This window comes from Theropithecus gelada, chromosome 12 (assembly GCF_003255815.1).
Source record: "Theropithecus gelada isolate Dixy chromosome 12, Tgel_1.0, whole genome shotgun sequence".
NCBI classification, from domain to species: domain Eukaryota; kingdom Metazoa; phylum Chordata; class Mammalia; order Primates; family Cercopithecidae; genus Theropithecus; species Theropithecus gelada.
The window spans coordinates 112744960-112771833 of NC_037680.1; the positions used below are offsets into that span (position 1 = coordinate 112744960).

General features: G+C 47.9%; 1 protein-coding gene and 1 pseudogene across 1 annotated transcript in view; both read right to left on the reverse strand.

Annotated features, from left to right (window-relative positions):
* Positions 1-5229: 5229 nt before the first annotated feature.
* The window catches only part of ASB18 (ankyrin repeat and SOCS box containing 18), a 72146-nt gene continuing 50501 nt past the window's right edge, over positions 5230-26874 (reverse strand). Inside the window, exons 4-6 of the mRNA XM_025404921.1 lie at positions 26317-26821; positions 6644-6757; positions 5230-5415 (exon numbers count right to left, since the gene is read on the reverse strand). Coding sequence (XP_025260706.1) covers positions 5230-5415; positions 6644-6757; positions 26317-26821 — 805 coding nt within the window. The remainder of the gene's footprint in view (positions 5416-6643; positions 6758-26316; positions 26822-26874) is intronic.
* Positions 22065-22239, reverse strand: LOC112636854 (annotated as a pseudogene).

Genomic DNA, 26874 nt, shown 5'->3' on the forward strand with positions numbered 1-26874 from the left:
GAGTCTTTTCCTGTCACCGAGGCCAGAGTGTAATGGCGCAGTCTTGGCTCACTGCAACCTCCACCTCCCAGGTTCAAGTGATTCTCCGGCCTCAGCCTCTCAAGGAGCTGGGAGTACAGGCAACTGTCACTGTGTCCCGCTAATTTTTGTATTTTTAGTATAGACAGGGTATTGCCATGTTGGTCAGAGGCTGGTCTCGAACTCCTGACCTCAGGTCATCCACCCACCTCTGCCTCCCAAAGTGCTGGGATTATAGGCATGAGCCACCATGCCCGGCTAAGTCAGTATTCTTTTATATATTTATTTTTTGAGATGGAGTCTCCCTCTGTCGTCCAGGCTGGAGTGCAGTGGTGTGATCTCAGCTTACTGCAACTTCCACTTCCCAGGTTCAAGTGATTCTCCTGCCTCAACCTCCCGAGTAGCTGGGATTACAGGCATATGCCACCATGCCAGGCTAATTTTTTGTATTTTTAGTAGAGACGGGGTTTTGCTGTGTTAGCCAGGATGGTCTCGATCGTCAGTATGTTTTAAAAGAGCTCTGCATTCTTCCAGGACTCTTCAATACATACTTACAATTTTAGAATGTCAACCAAACCGTTTTCTATGGTAGGGTGGGGTGGAAGGCGTGGCTGGAGGGTATAGTCTTAGAAGACAGGCATATTTCCATTTTCAGAATTCAGTGAGGACTGGGCTCCTTGAAGGCCATGGTGGCTGTATTTCTTACTGTTCTTACCCATGCTATTTAAATAACATTGCTGGCTGGGCATGGTGGTTCACGTCTGTAATCCCAGCACTTTGGGAGGCTGAGGCAGGCAGATTGCTGAGCCCAGGAGTTCAAGAGCAGTCTGGGCAACAAAGCGAGACCCCATCTCTACAAAAAACAAAAAAATTGATGGTGTGCACCTGTAGTCCCAGCTGCGTGAGGGGCTGAGGCAGCAGGATCACTTGAGCCCAGAAGGTCGAGGCTGCAGTAAGCCATGTTCAAGCCACTGCACTCCAGCCTAGCTGACAGCGTGAGACCTTGTCTCAAAAAAAAAAAAAAAAAAAATTGCTATTTTTCCCCATTTTTTACAGTCTCTATCTTAATATTGGGCTGTTTTCTTCTTCTAATGATAAAACAATCCTAAAAACAGAAGGAACCATGGATCGAATTCCTTCTCCGGGTTGGGCTCTGGGCCTGGGTTTTTGCAGTTCCTCTGCTCAGTGAGGCCTGCAGACCAGGATCCAAGGTTAATAGAAACCCAAATGCTTGGAGCCACAGAATCTGGGCTCCGCTGCAAACCTCTAGAGTCTGCACCTGCATTTCAACAAGATCGCTTCAAATTTGGAGAAGGCCTGCCTTACATCAGACATCCTACTAATTCCTAAGTAAGTGAGAGAGGCGCAGACACGTTCACTTCCCAGGTAAGCAAATTGAGCCAGTTTCAGTTACGTCATTGTTCTTGTTCAGTAGAGAAGCTCTGTACCTGTCTCTAAGGCGTTACCTTGGGCTGCTACTCATCTTCCAGTGCATTGCATCCCTTTCTGGGACAAAGCGATCTTCCTAGAGTCCCACTGAGACCAAACCTGCTCACCTGCTTCGTGGTACCTCATAGCCTGTCCAGTGAAGTTCAGAATCTTAGGTCTGGAAGCCAAGTACCTCCTGATCTGCCCCCACCTTCTCCAGCCTTGCCTCCTTCCAGCTGCCAAAGCGTGGGGATCCTCCCAGCCAGGAGGGTAAATCACTGTCCCTCCATGGAACCCTGTACTTCCCTGCACCCCTGCCTTCATTCAAGTTTTCCTTTGGAGGCAGTGGTAACTCCTGAAAGTCTATGTAGGAAAGGCTTGGGGAGAATCATCTGCCTGGGATGGGGATCTGAGGGGTCTTGAAGCTGAGTTGACATAGCCCTTTTGTAGGACAGATCAATTGTCTATCTCAAAGGGTGGGTGAAGGTGGGTCAGCTGATGGAGCTGGGGGATGCTGTCTTATCACTCCCTGGGCAGATCCACTGTGTTAAAACTTGATGGTCCACCAAGCTACAGCCTGGCTACCTCCTTCATGATGCCCATCCTCACTTCCTGGGCTCAGGCTGGGCCCCCCTTTCACTCCATAATGGGGTATACTCATGGTGCATACAACATCCCACCTCACCCTGCAGTTATTTGCTGGGGTCTGAATTCTCTTTCCAGACTCTACCAATGAGAGGGTAGTATGGTTTATATATTTGTTCCTTCCTAATCTCATGTTGAAGTTTGATCCCCAGTGTTGGAGGTAGGGCCCCATGAGAGGCGTTTGGGTCACAGGGCCTTTGTGCCCTCCCTGCAGTGTTGAGTGAGTTCTTGCTGGATTAGTGCACTTGGGAACTGATTGTTAAAAAACCCAGCCCCTCCTCCTCTCTCCCTTGTCCCTCTCTTGCCATGTGACACACTGGCTCCCTTTCACTTTCTGCCATGAGTAAAAGCTTCTTGAAAGGCCTCACCAGAAGCAGATGCTGGCACAATGCTTCTTGTACAGCCTGCAGAACTGTGAGCTGAATAAACCTCTTTTCTTTATAAATTGCCCAGCCTCAGCTATTCCTTTAGAGCGATGCAAAAACAGACCAATACAGAGGGAGTGTCTCCTCTGAGGTTCGTCGGAGCAGGAGAGCCACTGCTTGTCCTTGGAGGATGACCATGAAGAGTGTTTGCTTTAAAATACAATGTATTCATAGACAATTCGATGTCTCATAGGCCAACAGATCAGGAGATGATTGCTGTTGAAAAGGTGTTTTACTGCACACTGTTCCTAAGAGCAGAGGGCATGCTGTGACATGGGGCAGCCCATGGAGAAGCCTCAGGGTCTTTCAGGAGGCTGGGGAGGAATGGGCAGGAGAGGGCAAGGCTGAAGTTTGGCTAGTTTGATAATTTCAGCAGACTCTGGGGCATAGGGCTGTCCCAAGTTGTGTGGCAACTGCTCTGGAGTAGGCAGTGGTCTGGCATGTGAGAAAGAGTGGGATATAAGAGGTGGTTGAGGTGTGGGCTCTGGGCTCCAGATTGGTTGGCTAACATTGGAAAAGCATGCTCTGTGTGAAATTGTTTACTGTCTCTAAGAACTAGCTAAGCCTGGTTGGTCAGGGGGACGGTCAGCTCCTCTTGGATCAGCAAGGCCCCAGATGTCAAAGAATCTGAATAGAGAAAGTAAGCTAGGGGAGGGGACTCACTCCTGTAATCCCAGGTACTCAGGAGGCAGAGGCAGGAGGATTACATGAAGCCAGGAATTAGAGCCTGGGCAACATGCGAGATCTCATCTATTTTAAATAGAAAAAATTATCCCAGTGTGGTGGTGTGCACCTGTAGTCCCAGCTGCATGGGAGGCTGAGGCAGGAGGATCACTCGAGCCCAGAAGGTCGAGGCTGCAGTGAGCTATGATTGCACCGCTGGGTGACAGAGTGAGATTCTGGCATATATATATCTGGGCACGCGGAACCAACATACATTTTCTTCCCAGCCAGACCACTGATGGGACAAGCGGGCTTTTCTATGGCTAACTGATCCCAGATAAGTGCACTGGAAAGAGATGCACCATTTTGTGGGAACCACCCTCTACCTCAAGGTATATATATATATGGAATAGAGAAAATAAGACAAGGTTGATATAGTCCTTGATGTCTAGAGCATCTCTCTTGGCATGTGACGCTCAGGCTGAGCTGAAGGCCCCTTCAATCAACCTGTGTCTGTTCTTGGCATCTGACTTCCCGGACTGTTCCTGGAGCTGGAGCAGTGGCTTCTGGTGAAGGTGTCACACGAAGACTCACACAGGATGGCAACTTCTCACTCACCATCCTGCTGGTGTCCTCCTGGGGAGCTCTGGACTGTAACGTGCTTGGGAGCACTGAGGGGAGCTCTGGACTGTAACATGCTTGGGAGCACTGAGGGGAGCTCTGGACTGTAATGTGCTTGGGAGCACCAACAGGCCCTGGGCAGGTGTGTGTGCGGCGGTTGTAAGTGTCCATTCTCAACATGCAGGTCCGTCGTGATCTAGGGTACAGAGCTTCCCTGGGTGGTCGGGCCCCAGCGGGGTGAGAGGCCTCTCTGTGAGGGGAGGGTCCCAAGGCTCAGGGACAGCATGAGGGCTGCTAACACATTGGAAAAATATGTATACAGCAAGTCCTTAAATAATGTTTTGTTTAACATCATTTTATTATAACACTGATGAGAAACAAAACTGATTCCTGGTCAGGGCCACTGTCTGTGTGGGTTTTTTCTGGGTGTTTCGGTTCCCTCCCACATCCCAAAGCTGAGCAGGTGAGGTGAGCTGGGGTGTCTGAATTGCCCCAGTGTGTGTGTGGGGGTGGGTGTGGGGGTGTGTGAGCACCCTGCAATGGAACAGCACCCCGTCCAGGCCTGGTTCCTGCCCTGCACACTGAGTTGCTGGGGTGGCCTCTGACCACCCATGACCCTGAACTAGAATAAGCACGTTAGAATACGAATGAATGAATACAAATTATTGTAAAGTAAAAATTCATAAGGCATACAGTAATCATCCAAATGCATGACAATAAATGATGCGGTATGAGAGGGCCTAGCAAGCCTGCCACATTGGTGACTGTTCTGAACTTCGTGGTGGCAGGAGGTGCTCCTGACAAGGTTCGTTTTGCAAACATTTATTCCTTGATCTAACCCACGAGCAGGACAAACACCATCACTTACTGATTCACTACAAATTGGGCAAATAATTATCTTACTTGTTATTAATCTCTTAAGGGGATGCGTAGCTTGCATTTATCTCAATGTTTACCATTGGAACTGTATTGGTCTTTATTTAGAAGCGTGGCAATCTTTTTGTGACCAGAAATACGCTGTGGGAACATTACTCTTGTTTATATCAATTAACCTCGGGAAAACTGGTTTTGTTACACATCATTTCGCTTACAGCTGGTTCCCAAAACCTATCGAAGACCTTAGGCGAGGACTCACTGTACCTTTTGGCTTAACTGTTGTTGAAAGGTACTTTCCGAGGCCAGGTGCTGTGATAGTCACGATTTCACTGGATTTTCACAAGCGACCCTGAGAGGCAGAAAGGGCTTTTGTTGCCAATTCCATTTCGAGGTGAACCTGCAGCTTGGCAAGGTCTGTGCTTCACCCAGTCCCACCGAGAGCACTTGGGAAGGGAACTGCCATCACCTCCATCTTCACCAGGGTGCTCTCCTCAACACACAGCCTCCACGGAAGGGCAGCGAGGAGAACAACAGCATTGGTTGCAGCGTTGTTTCAGTGCAAAACACCCTGTGGTTCTAAAAGTACATAATTCTGCAGGGGCTTTGGCAAGGGTAACAGGGGGATGAGGTCAAAGCACCTTTTGCCAAACAGTCTGCGAAGGGCACAGCGGCAAAGATGCTGCAGGCAGCGTGGGGTGTGGGCCAAGGCAAAGAGGGACTGGTAGAATGGCTTGTGCATCTGGAAGGGAAGGCAGGTGGATTAGAAATCTGGGCACGTGAAACCAACATACGTTTTCTTCCTAGCTAGACCACTGATGGGACAAGCGGGCTTTTCTATGGCTAACTGATCCCTGATAAGCTCACTGGAGAGAGACGCACCACTTTGTGGGGAACCACCCTCTGCCCCAGGGGCTCGTGTGCTCTCCCAAAGCACAGTTCCTGCCAAGCGAGAGGGGATTCTGACTGGGGTGACTTCAGATGCTCCAGGTGGTCTTCCCGAATTCCGTTTTGCTCTATCCTCTTTGCACAGCAGCCCTGCAGTTCCGGGGTGGCCCTGTTCATCTCCCCCAGTCATGACCAGCTCTTCCCTTTTGCCAGGGAGGGGCTCAGGAGCGAGTGCGTGGCATTGGTCTGGTCGTCAGTCATGCACACATGACTCAAGTCAGTGAAACAGAAAAAACACACACAACTCTTCTCACTCTCGTTCTCTTTTTTTTTTTTTTTGAGATGGAGTCTAGCTCTGTCACCCAGGCTAGAGTGCAGTGGTGCGATCTCGGCTCACTGCACCCTCTGCCTCCTGGGCTCAAGCAATTCTCCTGCCTTAGCCTCCTGAGTAACTGGGATTACAGGCACCTGCCACCATGCCCAGGTAATTTTTGTATTTTTAGTAGACAGGGTTTCTTCATGTTGGCCAGGCTGGTCTTGAACTCCTGACCTCAAGTGATCTGCCTGCCTTGGCCTCTGAAAGTGCTAGGATTACAGGCATGAGCCACCGCACCTGGCCTGTTCTCACTCTCTTTTAATGGGCAGTCACCTGTGGACTTTGTTGTGGATAGATGTAATGCCCACTGCTTCCTTGGTCATATCTTGAGCAGCTGGAGCATGAAGCTGATTCACAGGGCCGGAATAGTATGTCCTGACATGGAGCTAGGCCCGTGGACTCAGGCAGCTCCGGCCTTTCTTTGGACACTGGTTAAGAGAACCCTGGCGTTTTTCAGGCCAGCATGGGGCTCTGTGCTCCTTGAGGCCACGACACTGCAACTACTATAACAAGCTCCTGGCTGTGTGATTATGGAGCCTCCAGAAAAAAAAAACCTAGAAATTGTGCAAATACACCCTCATTTCCCATTCTTCCTTTTTCAGATGTATTACACTTAGCTGAATATCAGTGCAAAACTCCCCATGCAAAGAAGCAAAAACAGACAAGAGTTTTGGACTAAAGGCAGGCGGAAAGGCAGCTCTCTTGCCTGGAATACTTCCTCAGGAATCAGTTCCTTCCAGGACTCTGACACGCAGAGCTGAGGGTAGGAGTTGAAAAGCACCTCGACGACCCTGGGGACCGACGCGCAGGTCTTCAGCACCTGGTGGGAAGAGGTGAAAGGCGCAGCGTAGGCTGACTGGGTTCTGGGTCTCAGTGGGGAAGGGGTGAGGGGGGGGGTGCGGGGAAGCTCTCCCTAGCTGTGTGACCTCCCTATGCCCAAGTCACACAGGAAACAGCAACAGAGCAGTACCACAGGGTTGCTGCAGGGATCACCTGAGTTAGTGCACACAAAGACACAAGGCAACGGCTCTGCAAGGGAGCCCTTCTTCCTGTGATGATGGCCACCCATGCGAAGTCTGGGCCAAGTGCTTAAGCATTCAGTTTCCGGGGGGGCTATGTTGATGGCTTGGTATGCCTTCTTGGCCCCCCAGAGAGCTGCTCAGAGAAAAGGAATGAAGTTCTGTTAGGAGGAAGTGTGGCCCGCGGATGCTCTTCCCAATTTCTTACCTCAATTTTCAAATATGTCAGGAAATTGAGAATTGGGGGAGAGGAATCGTTTTGCTGTTGAATTTCCTTTTGACTTGGCATTTCCATTTTATTTTCACAGTCCCCACTGGCAAAGATTCCTATTTCCTTACTCGCAAATTTATAATTCAAGTCCATTAGCTTCACCATAAAGATAGGAACACTATTTGCTTTTAAAAAATAAACTTTTTTTTTGTTGTTATGGAGAAGTTTGAACCTTCATACACAAAAGTAGCACCAACAGTATGATAAACACCCATGTACCACCCCTCCCATCAACCCATGGTTAATCCTGCCCCATCCACTTCCCGTAAGATTAAAGCAAATTCCATGCATCCTATAATTTTATCTGTATTTCAGTGCATCTTTTATATGACCCTGTGAAGAAACAAAGAGAATATTATAGCACCTGAGAAATTAACAATAGTTTTGTAATATCATGTCATATACAGTGTTTAAATTCACAGATTTCTCTTAAATGCCATTATATTAACAAAATAATTTGTTGGTTTGAATAATCATTCTAGTTAAGGCCGACATAGTGAGACTGGTTGCTGTGATGTATTTTTAGATTTTTTTTTTTTTTGGTTTCATGTGACTTATTTGTGGTGGGAACTGGGTTATTCGTAGCGTTTCTCACTGTGGGGCTTTTGCTGATTACATTCCTGTGGGGTTTGTGGACATGCTGCTCTTCCTCTGTTTTCTATAAATTAGTAGTTGGATTTAGAAGCTGGACCAAATTCAGTTGCCAGGCGCAGTGGCTCGCGCCTGTAATACCAGCAGTTTGACAGGCTGAGGCAGGCAGATCACCTGACATCGGGGGTTGAAGACCAGCCTGACCAACATGAAGAAACCCCGTCTCTACTTAAAATACAAACATTAGCCGGACCTGGTGGCACATGCCTGTAATCCCAGGTACGCGGGGGGCTGAGGCAGGAGAATCACGTGAACCCGGGAGGCGGAGGTTGCAGTGAGCCGAGATTGTGCCACTGCACTCCAGCCTGGGCAACAAGAGTGAAACTCAGTCTCAAAAAAAAAAAAAAAGGAAAAAAAAAAAAGAAAAAAGAAGCTGGACCAAATTCAGATTAGATTTCGGAGAGGTGCAGGGCAATTTCATAGCTCTCTCTTTTTGAGGTCTAAGATTTGCCAAGTGTTGTACAATTTGTTCTTTCTACTTCTTGGTTGAGAAACCTGAAGTTATGCAACTTTACTAAGACCAGCTGCCATATATCTGCAACAATGACTTGAACTACTACCGGGGCCTGCCCTGCTTCATGTCTGCTGGGGCTCTATGGACACAGAGTCAAACAGAAGAAAGTATTGAAGTCACTCATACTGGCTGCTCACTTCACAACTTGGCTCCGTTCTCCACAGCTCCAGGCCTAAAACCCCTTTAAAATACAAATATGACAAACTAAAAAAAAAATATTCATATTCCTTTGGTCAGAAATAACTACTATTAACATTTCGTGTAAGCTAATGTTTTATGTGTTTTTTTTTTTTTTTTGAGACGGAGTCTCGCTGTGCTCCCAGGCTGGAATGCAGTGGCGTGATCTCGGCTCACTGCAAGCTCCGCCTCCCAGGTTCACGCCATTCTCCCGCCTCAGCCTCCCAAGTAGCTGAGACTACAGGCGCCCGCCACCACGCCCGGCTAGTTTTTTGTATTTTTAGTAGAGACGGGGTTTCACCATGTTAGCCAGGATAGTCTCGATCTCCTGACCTCGTGATCCACCCGCCTCGGCCTCCCAAAGTGCTGGGATTACAGGCTTGAGCCACCGCGCCCGGCCGTTTTATGTGTTTACACAGAAAATTAATATATATGACAACAATGGGTGAATGCTTTGCATATGATTTTGAAATCTGATTTTTTTCCATGCAGAATAGATTGTGAATCTATTTACAATCAAGTATTCTTTTTTTTTTGGATGGAGTCTTGCTCTATCACCCAGGCTGGAGTACAGTGGCGTGATCTTGACTTACTGCAACCTCTGCCTCCCAGTTCAAGCTATTCTCCTGCCTCAGCCTCCCAAGTGGCTGGGACTATAAGCAGGTGCCACCACACCCAGCTGATTTTTGAATTTTTATTAGAGACAGGGTTTCACCATGTTGGCCAGGCTGGTCTCGAACTCCTGACCTCGTGATCCGCCCACCTCAGCCTCCCAAAGTGTTGGGATTATAGGCGTGAGCCACTGCGCCCGGCCCAGTATGGACTATTTACTTTTGTTTTGTTTGTTTGACCATTTGTTTTTCTTCCTTTGTGAATTGCTCAATTATGTCTTTTGTTCATTTTTCTATTGGTGTGTTCATTTCTTCACTGATTTGTAAGTACATTTTATTTATTAGGGTTATTTTCAGGTAGACAATACTTTTGTCTATGATGATTTTTTCCTCCTCAATATTAATATTTCTTATTACACTCGCTAGAGCTTTTCAGTTCAATGCTAAATAACAACATTAATAGCATTCATAATTATCTTATTCCTAACTTTAATAGGATTGTCTCTAATGTTTCACCATAAATATAACCTTGAATATTAGTTTCAAATAGATACTCTGTTCTAAGTTAAGAAAATATCTTTCTATTCCTAGGTTACTACAAAGTTTAAGATGTAATTTCATGTTTTGCCTTTTTCTAACCAAGTTGATAGAAAAAGATTTTCCAGGCAGACGTGGTGGCTCATGCCTGTAATCCCAGCACTTTGAGAGGCTGAGGTAAGTGGATCACCTGAGGTCAGGAGTTCAAGACCAGCCTGACCAACACGATGAAACCCCATCTCTACTAAAAATACAAAAATTAGCCAGGCATGGGGGTGCACGTTTGTAATCCCAGCTACTTGGGAGGCTAAGGCAGGAGAACTGCTTGAACCCTGGAGGTGGAGGTTGCAGTGAGCTGAGATCATGCCACTGCACTCCAGCCTGGGTGACAGAGTGAGACTCTGTCTCAAAAAAAAAAAAAGAAAAAGATTTTCCAATACTGACCCATTTTTGCCTTCATAAAACAGGCCCTATGTGGCTATTCTTCTATATTTAATGCACATATTATATATAAAAATATAATTATGATATCACTATATATCAGAGAGAGATATATGTGCTATTATATATACTAGATCACGCTAGATCTTCACTATAATAACTATGAATAAGCACCCTTTTCTCATTTGAAATAGTATAGTATATATAATACAGTGCCAGACTCAATTTACTAAGTTTTTTTAAATCTCTTTTAATAAATAAATTTGGTTTATAGTTTTATTTTTTGAGCTATTTTTGTCAGGTTTTAACATCATGTTATGTTAACTTAGTAAAACTATCTGAGAAAATTTGTTTTTTTTTTTAATACTTGGGAAGAATTTTTTTTTTTTTTTTTTTTTTTTTTGAGACGGAGTCTTGCTCTGTGGCCCAGGCTGGAGTGCAGTGGCGTGATCTCAGCTCACTGCAAGCTCCGCCTCCCGGGTTTACGCCATTCTCCTGCCTCAGCCTCCCGAGTAGCTAGGACTACAGGCGCCCGCCACCTCGCCCAGCTAGTTTTTTTGTATTTTTTAGTAGAGACGGGGTTAGCCAGGATAGTCTCGATCTCCTGACCTCGTGATCCACCCGTCTCGGCCTCCCAAAGTGCTGGGATTACAGGCTTGAGCCACCGCGCCCGGCCATACTTGGGAAGATTTTAAAAAGCAGACCATTATTGGAATTAGGAAGGCCCAGTAGATCTTGCATTTGACATTGCCTATGCCTGGCATTTAGTTGCAGGTCATAATTTGATATTTTTCATTTCTTTCATGTTTACTGGCACATTTTATTTTGATTTCTTCTTGAGTCCATTTTGTTAATCTATATTTTCCTGGAAAATAGTCTTCATTTTAAAGAAATTTAGCATTGCATAGGTACCAGTCAAGGTCCAATAGAAAAGAGATGGAGAGGCCGGGCGCGGTGGCTCACTCCTGTAATTCCAGAACTTTGGGAGGCCGAGGTGGGTGGATCACCTGAGGTCAGGAGTTTGAGACTAGCCTGGCCAACATGGTGAAGCCCCGTCTCTACCAAAAATACAACAAAATTAGCTGGGCATAGTGATGCACATCTGTAGTCCCAGCTACTCTGGAGGCTGAGGCAGGATAATTGCTTGAACCCAGGAGGCAGAGGTTGCCGTGAACTGAGATCATGCCACTGCACTCCAGCCTGGGCGACAGAGCAAGACTCAGTCTAAAAAAAAAAAAAAGAAAAAAAAGAGATGGCGAGTTCGATATGGGATCATTCCAGAAGTGTTTATTGATACAGGAACTATTTAACCAGACGTGGGTACAAGGAAACTGACAAGGGTCAGGGTAGTCATGTGGGGTTGGTGGCAGAGGTATTACCATCCTGGGCTGAAGGCCAGTCAAGTGAGCTGTCTTAGCAGAAGCAGCAATCCTTGCTTGGGGATAGACAGCTAGCCTGAGGCAAAGAGCCAGCCCAGAGAATGCATGTTCTGCCCTCACTCTCCTTTCCTCCCTCCTGCTGCCAGGACACCCCACTGGCTAAACCCAGCTGGAAGGCAGAGGGCCGAGAGCTGTAGAATGAGGTCCATACAGATCCATAAAGGTGGAAGGAAGAGATCTTCACTGTATCGATGAATAAGCACCCTTTTCTCATTTGAAATTCACTGTAATTGTGTTTTCAATGTTTTCCTGTTTAGTTTTGCTGGAGGTTTTTCCATTTTGCACCTTTTTTCAAGAAATCAGCAATGGGATTTTGTTGATCAGTTCTCTTTTAAAATATTCTAACCCATTAATTTTTGCCTTCATCATGATTAATTCCTTTCTCCGATCTTCTTAGGTATGTTTTGTTTCTCTTTCATGCTCCTTGGATTGACTGCGCAGTCAATTTCATAACATTTTTTTCCTAGAGTCGTAATAAAAGCAGCTTTTAAAATGGTATAAATTTCCCTTTGAACGTTGGTAGGGTCATAGCCAAGAGTTTTGAGGCAGTGTTTCCTTCCTTCCCTCCCTCCCGTCCTTCCTTCCTTCCTTCCTTCCCCCTCCCTCCCTCCCTCCCTCCCTCCCTTCCTTCCCCTCCCTCCCTCCCTCCCTCCCTCCCTCCCTCCCTCCCTCCTTCCTTCCTTCCTTCCTTCCTTCCTTCCTTCCTTCCTTCCTTCCTTCCTTCCTTCCTTATTTTGAGACAGGGTCTTGCTCTGTCACCTATGCTGCAGTGCAATGGTGTGATCATGGCTCACTTCAGCCTTGAGCTCCTGGACTCAAGCAATCCTCCCACCTCAGCCTCCTGAGTAGCTGGGACTACAGGCGCATGCCACTATGCCAGGCTAATTTTTAAAATTTTTGTTGTAGAGACAAGGTCTCACTATGTTGCCCAGGCTGCGCTCAAGTGATCTTCCCACTGTAGCCTCCCAAAGTGCCGGGATTATAGCTGTGAGCCACTACACCCAGCTCATCTTTCTTAATGGTCTGCAATTAAATAACTGTTGAGGCAGTAGTTATTTGGGAGTGTGCTATAATGTTTTCAAATGGTTATGTTATTTTTTAAAATTAACAAGCTTTTTACTATTAGTTTTCTGGTATATTGCAATATGGCTGTAGACAATGTCTGTTTCGGCATTAGCAGAAGTCGCATTTCATTTCTTTCAAAATATGTTTGTCACATTTATGATTTGGAGCTACTGCACTTCATTTTTTTTTCTTGGCTCACTTGGTCTGTGATAGACAGATATGAATTAAAAATCACCTAAATTATTTTTCAGTCAATTTTTCTATTTTAACACAATCTTCTTTGGCACATAAAGTTTATAATGGTTATCTTTTCACCATGGACTGTATCCTTGGTCAATATCAAATGACTATTTTTTCCCCTCTCATTTTGTGTATTTCCCTGGAATTCTATTTGCATATTGATATAAAAATACATTTTTTGGGGGTTTGTTTTTGCCAGAATTATCTATCTCTGCTCATTCTTTTTTTTTTTTTTTTTTTTTTTTTTTGAGATGGAGTCTCATTCTTTTGCTCAGGCTTGAGTGCAGTGGCGCGATCTCAGCTCACTGCAAGCTCCGCCTCCCGGGTTCACGCCATTCTCCTGCCTCAGCCTCCCAAGTAGCCGGGACTGCAGGTGCCCACCACCACACCCGGATAATTTTTTGTATTTTTAGTAGAGACGGGGTTTCACTGTGTTAGCCAGGATGGTCTCGATCTTCTGACCTTGTAATCCACCCGCCTTGGCCTCCCAAAGTGCTGGGATTACAGGCGTGAGCCACCGTGCCCGGCACTCTGCTCATTCTTTAATTTTTTTTTGAAACAGAGTCTCGCTCTTTCACCCTGGCTGGTGTGCAATGGCGAGATCTCGGCTCACGGCAACCTCCGTCTCCTGGGTTCAAGCGATTCTCCCTCCTCAGCCTCCTGAGTAGCTGGGATTACAGAGACCCACCATCATGCCCAGCTAATTTTTGTAGTTTTGTAGAGATGGGGTTTCACCATGTTGGCCAGGCTGGTCTTGAACTCCTGACCTCAGGTGATCCACCCGCCTCAGCCTCCCAAAGCGCTGGGATTACAGGCATGAGCCACCACACCTGGCCTCATTTTTAAATTTTAACCTTTGTTTCAGTTTGTTTGAAATGTGTTTGCGAGTCTGTGTTGGTAAGAGGGTAGTTTAAGCGATTTTCATTTATTGTTATAAATCAAGTGTTTGGTCTCACTCCAGTCCTACTTTATTCTTTTTGTTTTTTTCTGCTTCTTGTTTCCTTTGTTTTCTGGTTCTGTTGTACAGGTTTGTATTTTCTTTGGATTCATCTTCCATATTTTGGAAGTATGCACTGTCTTTAAAATGCTATTAGTTACCTTCAAAATAAAAAAATACCAACCTAGGCCTGGTGCAGTGGCTCACACCTATAATCTCAACACTTTGGGAGGCCAAGGCGGGCAGATCATGAGGTTAAGAGATGGAGACTATCCTGGCCAACATGGTGAAACCCTGTCTCTACTAAAAATACAAAAATTAGCTGGGTGTGGTGGCATGCACCTGTAGTACCAGCTACTCCGGAGGCTGAGGCAGGAGAATCGCTTGAACCTGGGAGGCAGAGGTTGCAGTGAGTTCAGATCATGCCACTGCACTCTAGCCTGGGTGACAGAGTGAGACTCTGTTTAAAAAAAAAAAGAAAAAAATCTCTCTCTCTCTCTCTCTCTCTCTCTCTCTCTCTAAAAACCTATGGTTCTCTAAAAATCTAAATAGTATCTTTTATGTTCTGGATATTCCATCACCCTTTCTCTCACATTTCTCTCTTAACCAGTTCTTCTCCCTTCCTTTCTTAATAATACTGGAGTTTGGGTTCAGTTTGTGATTATTACATGATCATATTTTATATTGCATATCTCCTTCAGTAACCATTTTGGTATTTGCATTTAGTTTTACAACTCGCTTCCCAATTATTTGTCACTATTCTAGCTTGGTTGTATGCTCACCACCTGTCCTTTAAGTCATCCCTTCTGTAGGTATTTGCCGAGCTCCTACTAGAAGACAGGGATTGTGTTTTGTCTGCGTGTTGTGATGGCCAGCTCCACCTTCACAGAGCTTTATGGTCCCAAACATAACAACAACAATGCAGGTGCTGTGGTCATATGAGGGGGAGTTCAGGGGAAGATTTCTGGATGAAGTGACATCCAAGTTGAGCCCTGGCCGTGGAGCAGGAGTTAGCGGGGGGAAAAAAAGGCATGGAGAGTTCTGGGGACAAGAGCGTTCTAGGCAGAGAAAACATATTACGCCAGGTTTGGGAGGTGAGAAGGAGCAAATAATGTTGGCTGGGGAATGAGTCTGACATGGGGAGTGCTCGGCAATGAAATAGGAGAGCAAAGCAGGGAAGACTATGGAGTCCATTATCTGCCTGAGAAGGAGGCTGACACAGGGAGCACTTGCCGGGTATGAGTGGAGGAGCGGCCGGGTCTGATTTTAATTTTAGAGATATCACCAAGGCTGGGTGTGGTGGCTCAGGCCTGTAATCCCAGCACTTTGGGAAGCCAAGGCAGGCAGATTACTTGACTCCAGGAGTTTGAGACCAGTCTTGGCAACATGGAGAAATCCTATGTCTACAAAAAATATTAAAAATTAGCTGGTCCTGATGGTGTGCACCTGTAGTCCCAGCTACCCAGGAGGCTGAGGTGGGAGGATTGCTTGAGCCTAGAAGGTCGAGGCTGCAGTGAGCTATGATTGCACTGCTGTACTCCAGCCTGGGCAACAGAGTGAGGCCCTGTCTCAAAAACCAAACCAACCCAACCAACCAACCAACCAACCAACCAACCAACCAACCAAGGAAATATCACCAAGGCTGAATCTGGGGAAGAGTTTAGAGGAGACAGAGAGCCCAATGAAGAAGATGTGTCCATCTAGGGGAGAGATGGTGGTGGCCTCACCTCAGGTGGTGGCAGTCAGGAGGGTAGGGGATTTTGAGAGATATTTAAGGGGCAGAGTGGGGAGAATCTGGGGATTGATTTCCCCATTCCTGAGCTCTTCTTTAGTGTTATCTCTTTGTCAGCTGCAGTACGTCCACCTCAATGGGCATTAGCCCCAGCCATTCCCCCATACTGTCCTTAACAAAGGCACCAATGCTGCTCTTGGCCCAGGCTCTGCCTTGCCAGTGATCCATACTCTGCCTCACTTTACTTGCTGTGTCAGCCATGCCTGACATGTTGACGATGCCTTCTACCTCAATGCAGCCTTCACTTGGCTTCGAGGAAGGTGTGCTCTCATTCTTTCCACCTCGCTGGTTGCCCCTCTTCAGTTTCCTTAGCTGCTGTCTCATCTCCATCCTTCAGATGTTGGACTGTCTCTGCATTCAGGCCTGTTCCTTTTTTCCATTTACTCTCACTTGCTGGTGATCTTGTCTAGTTTCCTGGCTTTAAATACAATACCATCATTTTTCACTGACCCTCAAAGGTATATCTCCAGTTGGCCAAATCTCTCCCTCTCAGATTTGGGCTTGAATACCCAGCTGCGTACATTGTAGCTCCACCTGACTGTATCTCACACTCAACATACCAAAAACTGAACTCCCTGGTTCACCAGGTCCCAATCCCAACCTGCTGTGCTACCCATAACCTGCCCCATTCCCAGTTGACAGCAAACTCATTCTTGCAGTCTCCTGGGCTGGAATCAGAGTCATCCATTGCTCCTGTTTCTCCTATACTCCACATCCAATCTGTTAAAAAAATCCTGTTGGCTCTACCTCCAAAATATATCCAGGGTCAGATTGCCTTCCTTGTTCACACCACCATCATCCCTCATGTGAACCACAGCAACACCCTCCTAACTCATCTTTCCATGTGTGTTCTCCTCCTTCTCAAGTATCTGCTTAACATGGTGCTGAGGGGAAGATCTTTACAAAATATTGTTGGATTACGTCACTCCTCTGCTTAAATCCCTCCAATGGCCAAAGTCATTACAATGTCCTGTAGACCCCACACAACCTGTGCCCTCTCCCCTACCCCCCCAATCTCATCTCCTACTCCCATCCCACTAGCTCCTTCCACCTCCGGCCACACTGGTCCTCTGTGGTTCTGTGCGCAGGGCCGGCCCACTCCAGCCTTAGGCTACAGATGGCTGGTCCTCTGCTGGACTGCTCTTCCCCAGATATCCGCACAGTGGGTCTCTCACGTCTCTCAAGTCTTTGTTCAGCAGTCACTGACCCTAACTGCCCAACTTAAAATTGCAACTGCCTTCCACCCTTTTAATTTCTCTATAGTCCTTATCACCTTTTTGGTCTGCTGATCATGCTCAGTGTTTAATGCCTGTCTTCCCCATTAGAATGTAAGCTCCACATAGCAGGAATACTTCTTTCCCTCATAAGTTCACTCACTTATCCCATGTGCCTAATATGTTGCTGGGACATGACTGGTGCTCAGTAAATACTTGCTGATAAATAATTGAAGTATTTTTTTCTTTTTCAGAAAATGCATTAGAAAGGCATGTTTTTGAACGCTTGATATCTAAAAGTGTCTTTTGTCATCAAAATGAAACTATCTTCACTGAGTCTAAAATTGTAGTGTCCAAACTTTTCCTTTCAAAATCAGTAGATGATATTTCATTGTCCTATGTTACTATTACAGTAGAAATATCTGACTCCAGCCTGGTTTCTATTCCTTTATGAATAGCCTGTTTTCTGCTTAAATACTTTGCCAGATTCTTCCATGTCTTTTTAAAACATTTTTGTTAGAACATATATAGGTATGTGCCTCCCGTCATTGATTTGCAGAGAGCACCCTTTCGATTGCCAACCAAAAGTTAAGACTTTCAGTGCAGCTAAGTTTTCTTCTATTATATCTTTGGTTATTATTTCTGATCCATTTGTCCTAGGCTCTTCTGCAGTAACATCACTTATGTGTGGGTTGGCTCTCTACTCTGTCCTTTATTACCATTACTTTCTCTTTTAGTTTCTTGTTTTTGTTTTTGTTTTGCACTTAAGAAGAGTTTTTAACATTAGTCTTTCATTATAGTGAACATTGAGGTTGACTTTCCAACAATTGAGATGATGAGTTTAATCCAATCATGGTAATCCAATCTCTTTTGCCAGTTATTGGTTCAGAGAAGGGCAGGTTTAAGCCAACTGATGACACTTCCTCAGGGTTTCTAGAAAAAAGGAACAACTGGATATGAACAAGGAAATGGACCCATTGTTGCTGGAAGCCATCTTGTGGCCATGAGGCAGCCATTCTGAGGACAAAGCTGACTCACTGAGGGTGGCACAGCAGAGAGTTGGGAAGCACCAGGTTCTTTGAGGACATCATCCAGACACTGAAACAACCAATTCTGAAGCCTGCTACTTCTGCACTTACTGATATGTGAGATAAAAAGATACATTTCCTTATTTAAACCTGTTTGAATTGGGTTTTCTGCTACTTGTAATTTAAACCACCCGTATCAGAGTCCAATCAGGCAAAGGAAACCAATCCAGGTATTTCAACCAGAAACAACTTTACACATGGAATTGATTATACAGATAATCAAACCGCTGAGATTCCAACAAGGGGAAGGTGAAGTAGCCCAGAGATTAGCAAAATAGAAAGCTGTCATTACTCTTAGAGTTGGTGGGACAGTGGGATGAGGTAGCCTAATCAGAGTCCAGAGAGCAGGGCCATCTGCTGGAACCAAGTTGAGTCAGGGGCTACCCACTGGGGACTGGGGCCATGAAGGGAGGGGCTTCTGGTGGGTGTTGGTGTCACAGAGAAGATGCAGGTCCTGCTGGCGAAGCTACACAAGACAGAGACAGAAGAGGAGAAATACTTGGCTTCTTTCTTCCTCCACACTCGTTTCCCATGGCGTCTCCCACTGGCTGAGTCCAACTAGAAGCCAGCTGATGGGGGCTCTGAGGGCAGTTTGAGGGGGCTTTCCCTTTCCCCCTGTCCCCCAGGATGCAGAGCGGGACCCAGGAACAGCAGGAAAAAGGGTCTGAGGGCACAAGGGTCAATGGCCCAGCACCCATGGATTTGATTCTTTCTTTATGAATCAACTCTGCCTTTTCCTTCTTTAGTGTATACTTCAATCTGTGCTGTTAGTTTCTTGGTATACTGTCTCCTCCATCTTCCGTTTCATGTCACTCTATTGAGTTTTCATCTTAACTAGTACTGTTTCGATGGATCCCAGAGGCAATGTCTTCTTGTACTCCGTAGAGGACGGCATATACTTTCTGAGATTTTCTTGGATCTCCTTTCTGTTTTCTGGATACTGTCTATTTTTCTTTGTTTGTCCTCTTTTCCCCCATGAATCCGTTCCTTTTTCTCCTTATTAGTCTTTGATTAAGGAGAGAAGCAGATGCAAATTTTGCCAACATGCAGGGGAAGTCTGTGGTCCTGCTCTGTGCCCACCCGGGAGACTGCGGAGGGACAGCGTGCAGGGAGGGGGACGAGGGCCTGGTCCAGCCCCGTTCCCAGTTGGATGGTTAGCCCGGTGCACTTGAGCTTTGGCCTGGAGGCTTCCTCCTGCTACCCTCTTCCTGCAGTTGGCAGGTTGCTCTGAAACCGGGATTCCTGCGATTTTCACCTCTGCACTTTACTCTGGCTTCACAGGCGTCCCCCACTGCCTGGCTGACCTTTTTTTTTTTTTTTTTTTTTTTTTTTTTTGGTAATGTCTGCCTGACAGCCTGGAAACTGACGGCCGTGCAGCAGAAGGACATTGGGTCTGGGTCTTCCTAGACTCAGACATGAGGTTGCCTTGTTGTTGCTGTGTGGATTTCCTCTCTCTCTTTCTCTCCCTTTCTTTCTTCCTTCCTCTAATCTGTGCCTTCAAAGCTATTTTTTAGAGGACAGGAGCTGCTCTTTCTAGACTGGGCATCATACTGACACTGTAAGAGCTATTATCGGTGGTCCCCTCCCCACGCCCAATTATTTTTGTTCTCATCCATTACTGTCACTGAGTCAGGCTTAGCAAGCTTTAGGGAAAGAGAGAGACGGAGCATGAACACAGAGACACGGAGAGACCAAGCCGCAGAGGGAATGCCTGGCAGGTGGCCTGGGGCCGCCACAATCTTCCCAGTCCATCTCGCCAGCCCTGTCCCTCTCTGCGCCCCACACATGTTGGTATTTCCGGCTATCATGAGCCCCACTAACATGCCATTTCCTTGTGCACGGCAGTCTCTGATTTCAATTATCCCCTTCTGTGTTGGGAAAAAATCACGCCATTAAGAAAGACTCACGCTGGACCCCTCGGGATGGAGTCTGCTGCTATTTATCTGGTACCCTAGGCGATGCTCAGGTCTTGCTCATCGCAGCCCTCCAGCGACCCTCCCACTGGCCCTGTCACTTCTCTGCAAAATGTTAAATGGCTCCCAGGGACCGCAGGTAACCCAGACATGCCCCACCCTGGGAAGAGCTGCCCTTCCTTAGAGCAAAAGCACCGCCTCCTCCCGCCCCTCCCCCACCGGGTCACAGACTGTGACAGAGTCTTATTGCCTGTCTCTGGGAATTCATTTTCTGTCTCTCCTCTGTTCCACCTCTCTGGGGCTCCCTGCCCCTCCCCGTCCTCTGCATCGTGCCCCCTCGTGTTTGCCAGGCAGCTGGCTGCCTTCATTATTTTTACGCCAACACAGTTTAAAAAATCTCCGCTGCCTCCTTGCTGTCTGCAGAGAGGCGGCTGCCACATTACTCTGACATGCTGATGTCATTAGTATCCACGCGCACTCTCTTCAGCTAATGAGGCGGCAGAAAGAAAATTAAGGGGGAAAATCACACAGGCACATTGCTTTATATGTAGATGGAGAAATAAAACAAGAGCAAGAAAAACACAGGCGCCCTACTTATGATCTCTCCTCCCTCCTCCCGCTGGGGACCGGGTGCACTCGGCTCTGTGAAAACGGGAGGGGAAGCCCTGGTTTTTGACTACTGCTACCTCAGAAATCTCCCACTAAAAATCCTGTGGAATCGGGATAAGTGAAGTCTCTTTACCTGATTCTGTAATTAGGTTAAAAGAAAACATGAAAACTGTAGGTCTCCATTTGCAGTATGGTTAGTGCTCAGAAGCTGAGACAAGACCAGAGATTTGCAGATGTTTCTAGAATCTGTTTTTTTTTTTTTTTTTTTGAGACGGAGTCTCGCTCTGTCGTCCAGGCTGGAGTGCAGTGGCGCGATCTCGGCTCACTGCAAGCTCCGCCCCCCGGGTTCACGCCATTCTCCTGCCTCAGCCTCCCGAGTAGCTGGGACTACAGGCACCCGCCACGACGCCCGGCTAATTTTTTGTATTCTTTATTAGAGACGGGGTTTCACTGTGTTAGCCAGGATGGTCTTGATCTCCTGACCTCGTAATCCGCCCGCCTCGGCCTCCCAAAGTGCTGGGATTACAGGCGTGAGCCACTGCGCCCGGCTTTTTTTTTTTTTAAAGACAAGGTCTTGCTCTGTCGCCCAGGCTGGAGTGTAGTGTCTCGATCACGGCCCACTGCAGCTTCCACCTCCTGAGTTTAGGTAATCCTCCTGCCTCAGCCTCCTGAGTAACTGGGACTACAGGTGCATGCCACCATGCCCAGGTAATTTATTTTTAATTTTTTGTAGAGATGGGGTCTCACTATGTTGTCTAGGCCGGTCTCAAACTCCTGGGCTCAGGTTATCCTTGTGCCTCCCAAAGTGCTGGGATTATAGGCACGAGCCACTGCCTCTGGCCTAGAGTCTGTTATTCTTGCATCAACCTCCATCGCCCATGCGAGCTATGTGAATCCTTCACCTGGACCACCACCACCCCCTACCTTGTGTGTTCTCTACGTTGAGCTTAGAAATTCCAAAATACTGATTTGATGATGTAATCTCCTTCTTTGAAAATTATGTAATCAACTCCTAATATTCCCAAGTCAGAGGCCCAGGCCCTTAAGGCCCCACTTGGCTACCTAGTCTCAGCTGGTGCCCCCTAGCTGTTTCCTCTCCAGCGACTGGGTCATTTTTCCAACTGCACAGGACAACCGTGCCTGTCCTGCTCCAGGACATTTGCCCAGGACGTTTGTCTAGAATGTTTGTCCCCTGTTTCACACAGCTGAGCCTTCAGCCTTCAGATCTTGGCTCACTCATCACACACTTGAGGGAGCCTTGGACCCTGCCCCCCAGCCAGGTGAAACCCCTGTTCTGTGCTTTGCAGCACTTCTCACCACAGCAACTTCACCTTGGTGTGTGCACTTGGCTGATCCACGTGACAAGCAGCCTCACCAGGGTGGGAAATACGTATGCTCCTGCTCCTCCCCGTGACTCCAGTACCAAGCACCCGAGTTCCCCCAAAATGTTTGTGGAATGAATACATAAGTACTAAAGGGATGCCCGTGGGAAGCACAGCCAATGCCTACATGACTTGGGGGAAAATGTTCATTACTGGTGTTGTCCCTGCACGTCCCCGACTGGTGGACAAGTTTGAGTGTGAAGTATTATTAGTATTTCATTTTTACACAGGGGAAAGTGGAAATGCAGTCCCTCTCAACCACAAATCATGCAGTTTCTGCATCTATGAGTTTCTCGTATCTGGGAAAACCGTGCGGGTCATCAGACCTGGAATGCAGTCCAGAAGTCTCACCCTGAGAAAACCACCTTTGTGATCATGGCATCTCCTCTGCCAGGTGGGAGCCTGAACTCTTTACAGCCACCTGCAGGTGCGCTTCCCCGGGCTGCTGCTGGCCTCTGCACCACAGGAAACAGAAGGGCCTTTGGGAAATAGCACAAAATAGGAGACAAGGTAGGAGGGGCTGGAATGTGCTGGCTACGCATGCTGACTGCGAATGAAAAGTGTTCATGGACGGGCGTCATGAACAAATAGAGGAACAAATAGAGCTGGCCATGTAAACTGAGCCAGTGAATCAAGGAGGTTCCCAAATGAACACCTGTGAAGGAGGCAGGGGAGGGCAGGGGTGTGAGCCCTGGCTGGGTGCTGCTACCATCAGCTCTGTGTCCCATCTTGGAGTGGGGCTAGACTTACACCTTCCCACACTCTTTGATGCTCCATCATTTTCTGGGGTGGAACCAGAAATATGCTCTTCAAAGAGGTGAGAAGAGCAAAGTAGTGCTTCCTTGGAAAAAGATCACGTGGGACTTCATGACTGTTTCACACATTTGTCTTCCAGCTAAGGAGAGGCTGAAGGAAAGAGACCCCTAAGCACAGCCTTTTATCCAGACCAAGCATCCAGCCCACAAAGTCACCTGTGGCAGGTGCCAAACAAATTCAGGTCCACATCTGTGTGCGCTTCTCTGCCTTCCTGCCTGCTGCCCAACAGGCCCAGCCCCAGCCTGTCCTGACACCTTCCAGAATCCAAACCTGCCAGAATCCACAGCCTGCCCCCTGTGCCTGCCCTCGACGCCCTGTCCCTGCCCCCAGTGTTAACGAGCGGTCAGCCGGGCAGAAAGGCCTGGCACTGTCAACATGCGGGCTTCCGAAGCCGTGACACTGCTTTGATTCTCAGTGCAGAGCACTGCGCCGGCTCGGAAGGATGCCCTGTGTCCGCCTGCCGCGGCGATGGTGCCTTTGTCTGGGCATGGGGAGCTGTGATTTATGTCATAAGCTCGCTGTGAAACCTTTTGCCTCAGTAATTCTGTGCTCCATGGGTGTCTCTTTACATCTATTCACAGTACGGCTGCTGCCCACGGACGGCGTGCCCTGTGACAGTGCTGGTGGCTCTGCGCTCGCCTCGCCATGGCGCCCGTGTGGTGCCTGCCCAGCATCTTTGTGGCCGGCTGCAGCGTCTGTTGGGTCTGTTGCTTTGATGTCGCACATGATTAGATGCTGTCCCTGGAGGAGCGATTGCAGGGAGACTGGGTGGAGGAAGAGGCTGCCTCTAGCTTTCCAGAGTGTTTTGCTTCGGTTGTGGGGACAAGGCTAGAACATGACAGGCACTGCTGCCTTTGCTTAGGGGATTCTCAGCATGGTGAATGTGTCCCCATCTGCCACCCTCTCCTGGCCAGGTGTAGGGGTACCCGCTGGAGGTTTGGGGGAATCCCCGTGCAAAGAGGTGGACTCCTTATTTACAAAGATTTAGTGCAGGCCATGAGCCCGGAGTGGCTGGAATCCCTTCATTCATTCAGCAAACACTGGTGGAAGGTCGGCACTTGCGGGCGCTATGTTCAGGGAGGCAGTGGTGGGCAATGCTTTTTGGTAAAAGCCTCAAGGTATTAAGATTTCTCCAGAACAAACTGTCCCCCAAATCTAAACCTACCCCCAACCTGAATGGAGGATGAGTGGCATCACTGACTGACCCCATTCCTGTGTGGCTGACATAGTATTGGGGATCCCATCCCAGAACAGGGCCCCTGAACACCCGGAGAGGAGGCACTGTGCTTTGTCCTGCATCTCTAGTCAAGGCAGGGTAATTCCTACAGCCTTGGGAACAGAGTCCAGGGGTCAGAGGTCCTGTTCCAAGAAATGATGCCTGTGGGGCTGCCCCTAGGACTTGAAAGCCTGGTCAGAGATCACTCACATTGAAATAACTTCAAGGCTAACAAAGGATTACTTGTAGTCACTACTGAAATATACTGACTCCTTTCTTTTTCTTTAAAATAAATTGCCCCATTCTGTCCTGGAGAAATAAGTCAGAAAAAAAAATTGCCCCAGATATTTTCCCCTCGTGGCCCATCCTGTAAAGTTTGTTTTCTCTTTTCATTCCTTTTTTTTGGAAACAGAGTCTTGCTCTATCACCCAGGCTGGAGTGCAGTGTTGCTATCACAGCTCACTGCAGCCTCCACATCCTGGATTTAGGTAATACTCCTGCCTCAGCCTCTTGAGTAGCTGGGACTACAGGTGCATGCCAACAGGCCCAGCTAATTTTTAAAAAAATTTTTTTGTAGAGATAGGGTCTTGCTATGTTGCCCAGGCTGGTCTTGAACTCCTGGACTCAAGTGATCCTCTTGCCTCAGCCTCCCAAAGTGCTGGGATTACAGGTGTGAGTCGCCATGCCTGGCCTCTTTTCATTCTTTATGCAGTTTCATATGACAAGGGTTGAAGTGTGTGTTGGTTTAATGCAGACATAACGTGCATGGGAAGGGCAGTGGGTGAGTCTTGTTTCCATGTTATAAGTTGATGGACTAAGCCTGCTAATGATGGGAAACATTAAAATTTAAATAATAAATATAAAAGGTAGCTGTCACAGAACATAAAAATGCTCGCATTTCTTCCCTTTCAGGAGTCCACCATATTGAAATCACTGCATTAGTGGAACACCACAAGACAATTACCCATAGAGGGGGTGAGATGGCATCGGGAAAGTGCCATCCTGTTTGTCAAATAAGGAAACACGAGGGGAGTTGTCTTCGGGGATTTTCTAACTTTTCCTAGATAGAGTCTTTACTCTGAACGCATCTATAATGGAAAGTTAGCATTTGAGAGAAATGTGTGAATCTCACTTCTTAATGGTTCAGACCACTGAGAACACTGTCCTTTTGCATATTAGCTTTTCAGCTATTCAAAACTAATCAAGCAAAAATATGTCTTATGCCTATGAGTGATGAGTCTTGGTTGATGAATTTTTAAATGAAAAACATCCGGGTTTTACATCTAATGGAATGACTCCTTCAATGAAGTCTTTTGGGGAGGACAACCTCTTACTCCAACCAATATTTTGGAAACATTTTCAGTCTTTTGGGTATTTTCTGAGGTGAGAAATCTTTGTTCTTTATCATTATTATTTCTTTTTTCTTTCTTTCTTTTTTTTTTTTTTTTGAGACGGAGTCTTGCTCTGTTGCCCAGGCTGGAGTGCAGTGGCACAATCTCGGTTCACTGCAAGCTCCGCCTCCCAGGTTCACGCCATTCTCCTGCCTCAGCCTCCCGAGTAGCTGGGACTATAGGCACCCGCCACGACGCCCGGCTAATTTTTTGTATTCTTTATTAGAGATGGGGTTTCACTGTGTTAGCCAGGATGGTCTTGATCTCCTGACCTCGTAATCCGCCCGCCTCGGCCTCCCAAAGTGCTGGGATTACAGGCGTGAGCCACCGCGCCCGGCCTATCATTATTATTTCAGGGTAGATCTGACGGGTGGAACAAGGATGAGTTGTTCAGAGTCAAGTCTGCAAGGGTGAGCCATCAGAATGGGGGTGAGGTCCCAACACTGCAATGACCTGGGCAGGGCACTTTACCTGGCCGAACCCCAGGTGGAGGGAGAATATCACCTGCCTCTCGTGTTTCACTGCAATGTGGTGAGGACCGAATGAGAGAAGTCTGCAAATGTACGAAGCGCTCTCATTAACAAGGTGGATGATCAGATTGGGTAATTTCGTTTCACATCAAATGCCAGATGCGGCAAGAGACTGATTTTCATTGTTCTGAAAATTATACCTAAAGAGAGCTGCCAAAATATTTTGAGCTCTGACTGCATCATCGAAATAAGTGCCTGGCGTCCGTCCCCACGTGACTACTTTGAAAGGATGCATTCTTGACATGCAACCCCTTAATTCTCCAGTGGCTCTAATCAGAAGGCTTCTAGGCTCCCGCTCCTCAACATGGGGTCCCAGGACCAGCAGTCTAGGCCACACCCGGGAGCTTGTTAGCAATGCAGGCTCTCCCACCCCAGACCCCCTGAGCAGATTCTGCATTTTCACAAGTCCCCCGAGGGTGCCTGGGCCATTACAGTTTGAGAGCGCCGCATGCAACCCAGCTCCCAGGCCGGTCACTAAGTGGCAAAACTCCAGGGCACGTGCCAGCCCGGCTGGATCCTGCCTTACCTTGGGAAAGGCGTCGGGCCACACAGTGGGCGAGCCGTGGTTGAACAGCGCCTGCACCGTGCGCTGCGGTGCGGCCTGGAGCGCGCAGGCTGCGGTCTGCAGCACGCGGGCCAGCGGCGAGGCCCCGCCATAGTCGAGCGCGCCCGCGTCGGCGCCGTGCCGCAGCAGGAGGCGCGCCAGGCTGTGGCTCGCGTGGCCGCAGGCCTTGTGCAGTGGGCTGCGCTCGTCCTCGTCGCGCGCGTCTGCCTCCGCCCCGTGCCGCAGCAGCAGCGCGCACAGGCGCACGCAGCGCCCGTGCTCATCGGGTCTCCGCGCCGCCCCGCAGGCCACGCTTAGGGCCGTCTCCCCGCAGCCGTTCCTCGCGTCCACGTACGCCCCACGGTCCAGGTAGAGGCGCGCGTGCTCGTCCAGGCCGCGCTGCGCCGCCACGTGCAGCGGCGTGTCCCGGCCCTTGCCGCCCACGCGCTGCACCGAGGCCCCGTGCTCCAGCAGCGCCTGTGCGCACCTGTAGGAGGCCAGGGCCCATCACTTGGGCGCCCCGCAGGACGCCCGCACCCT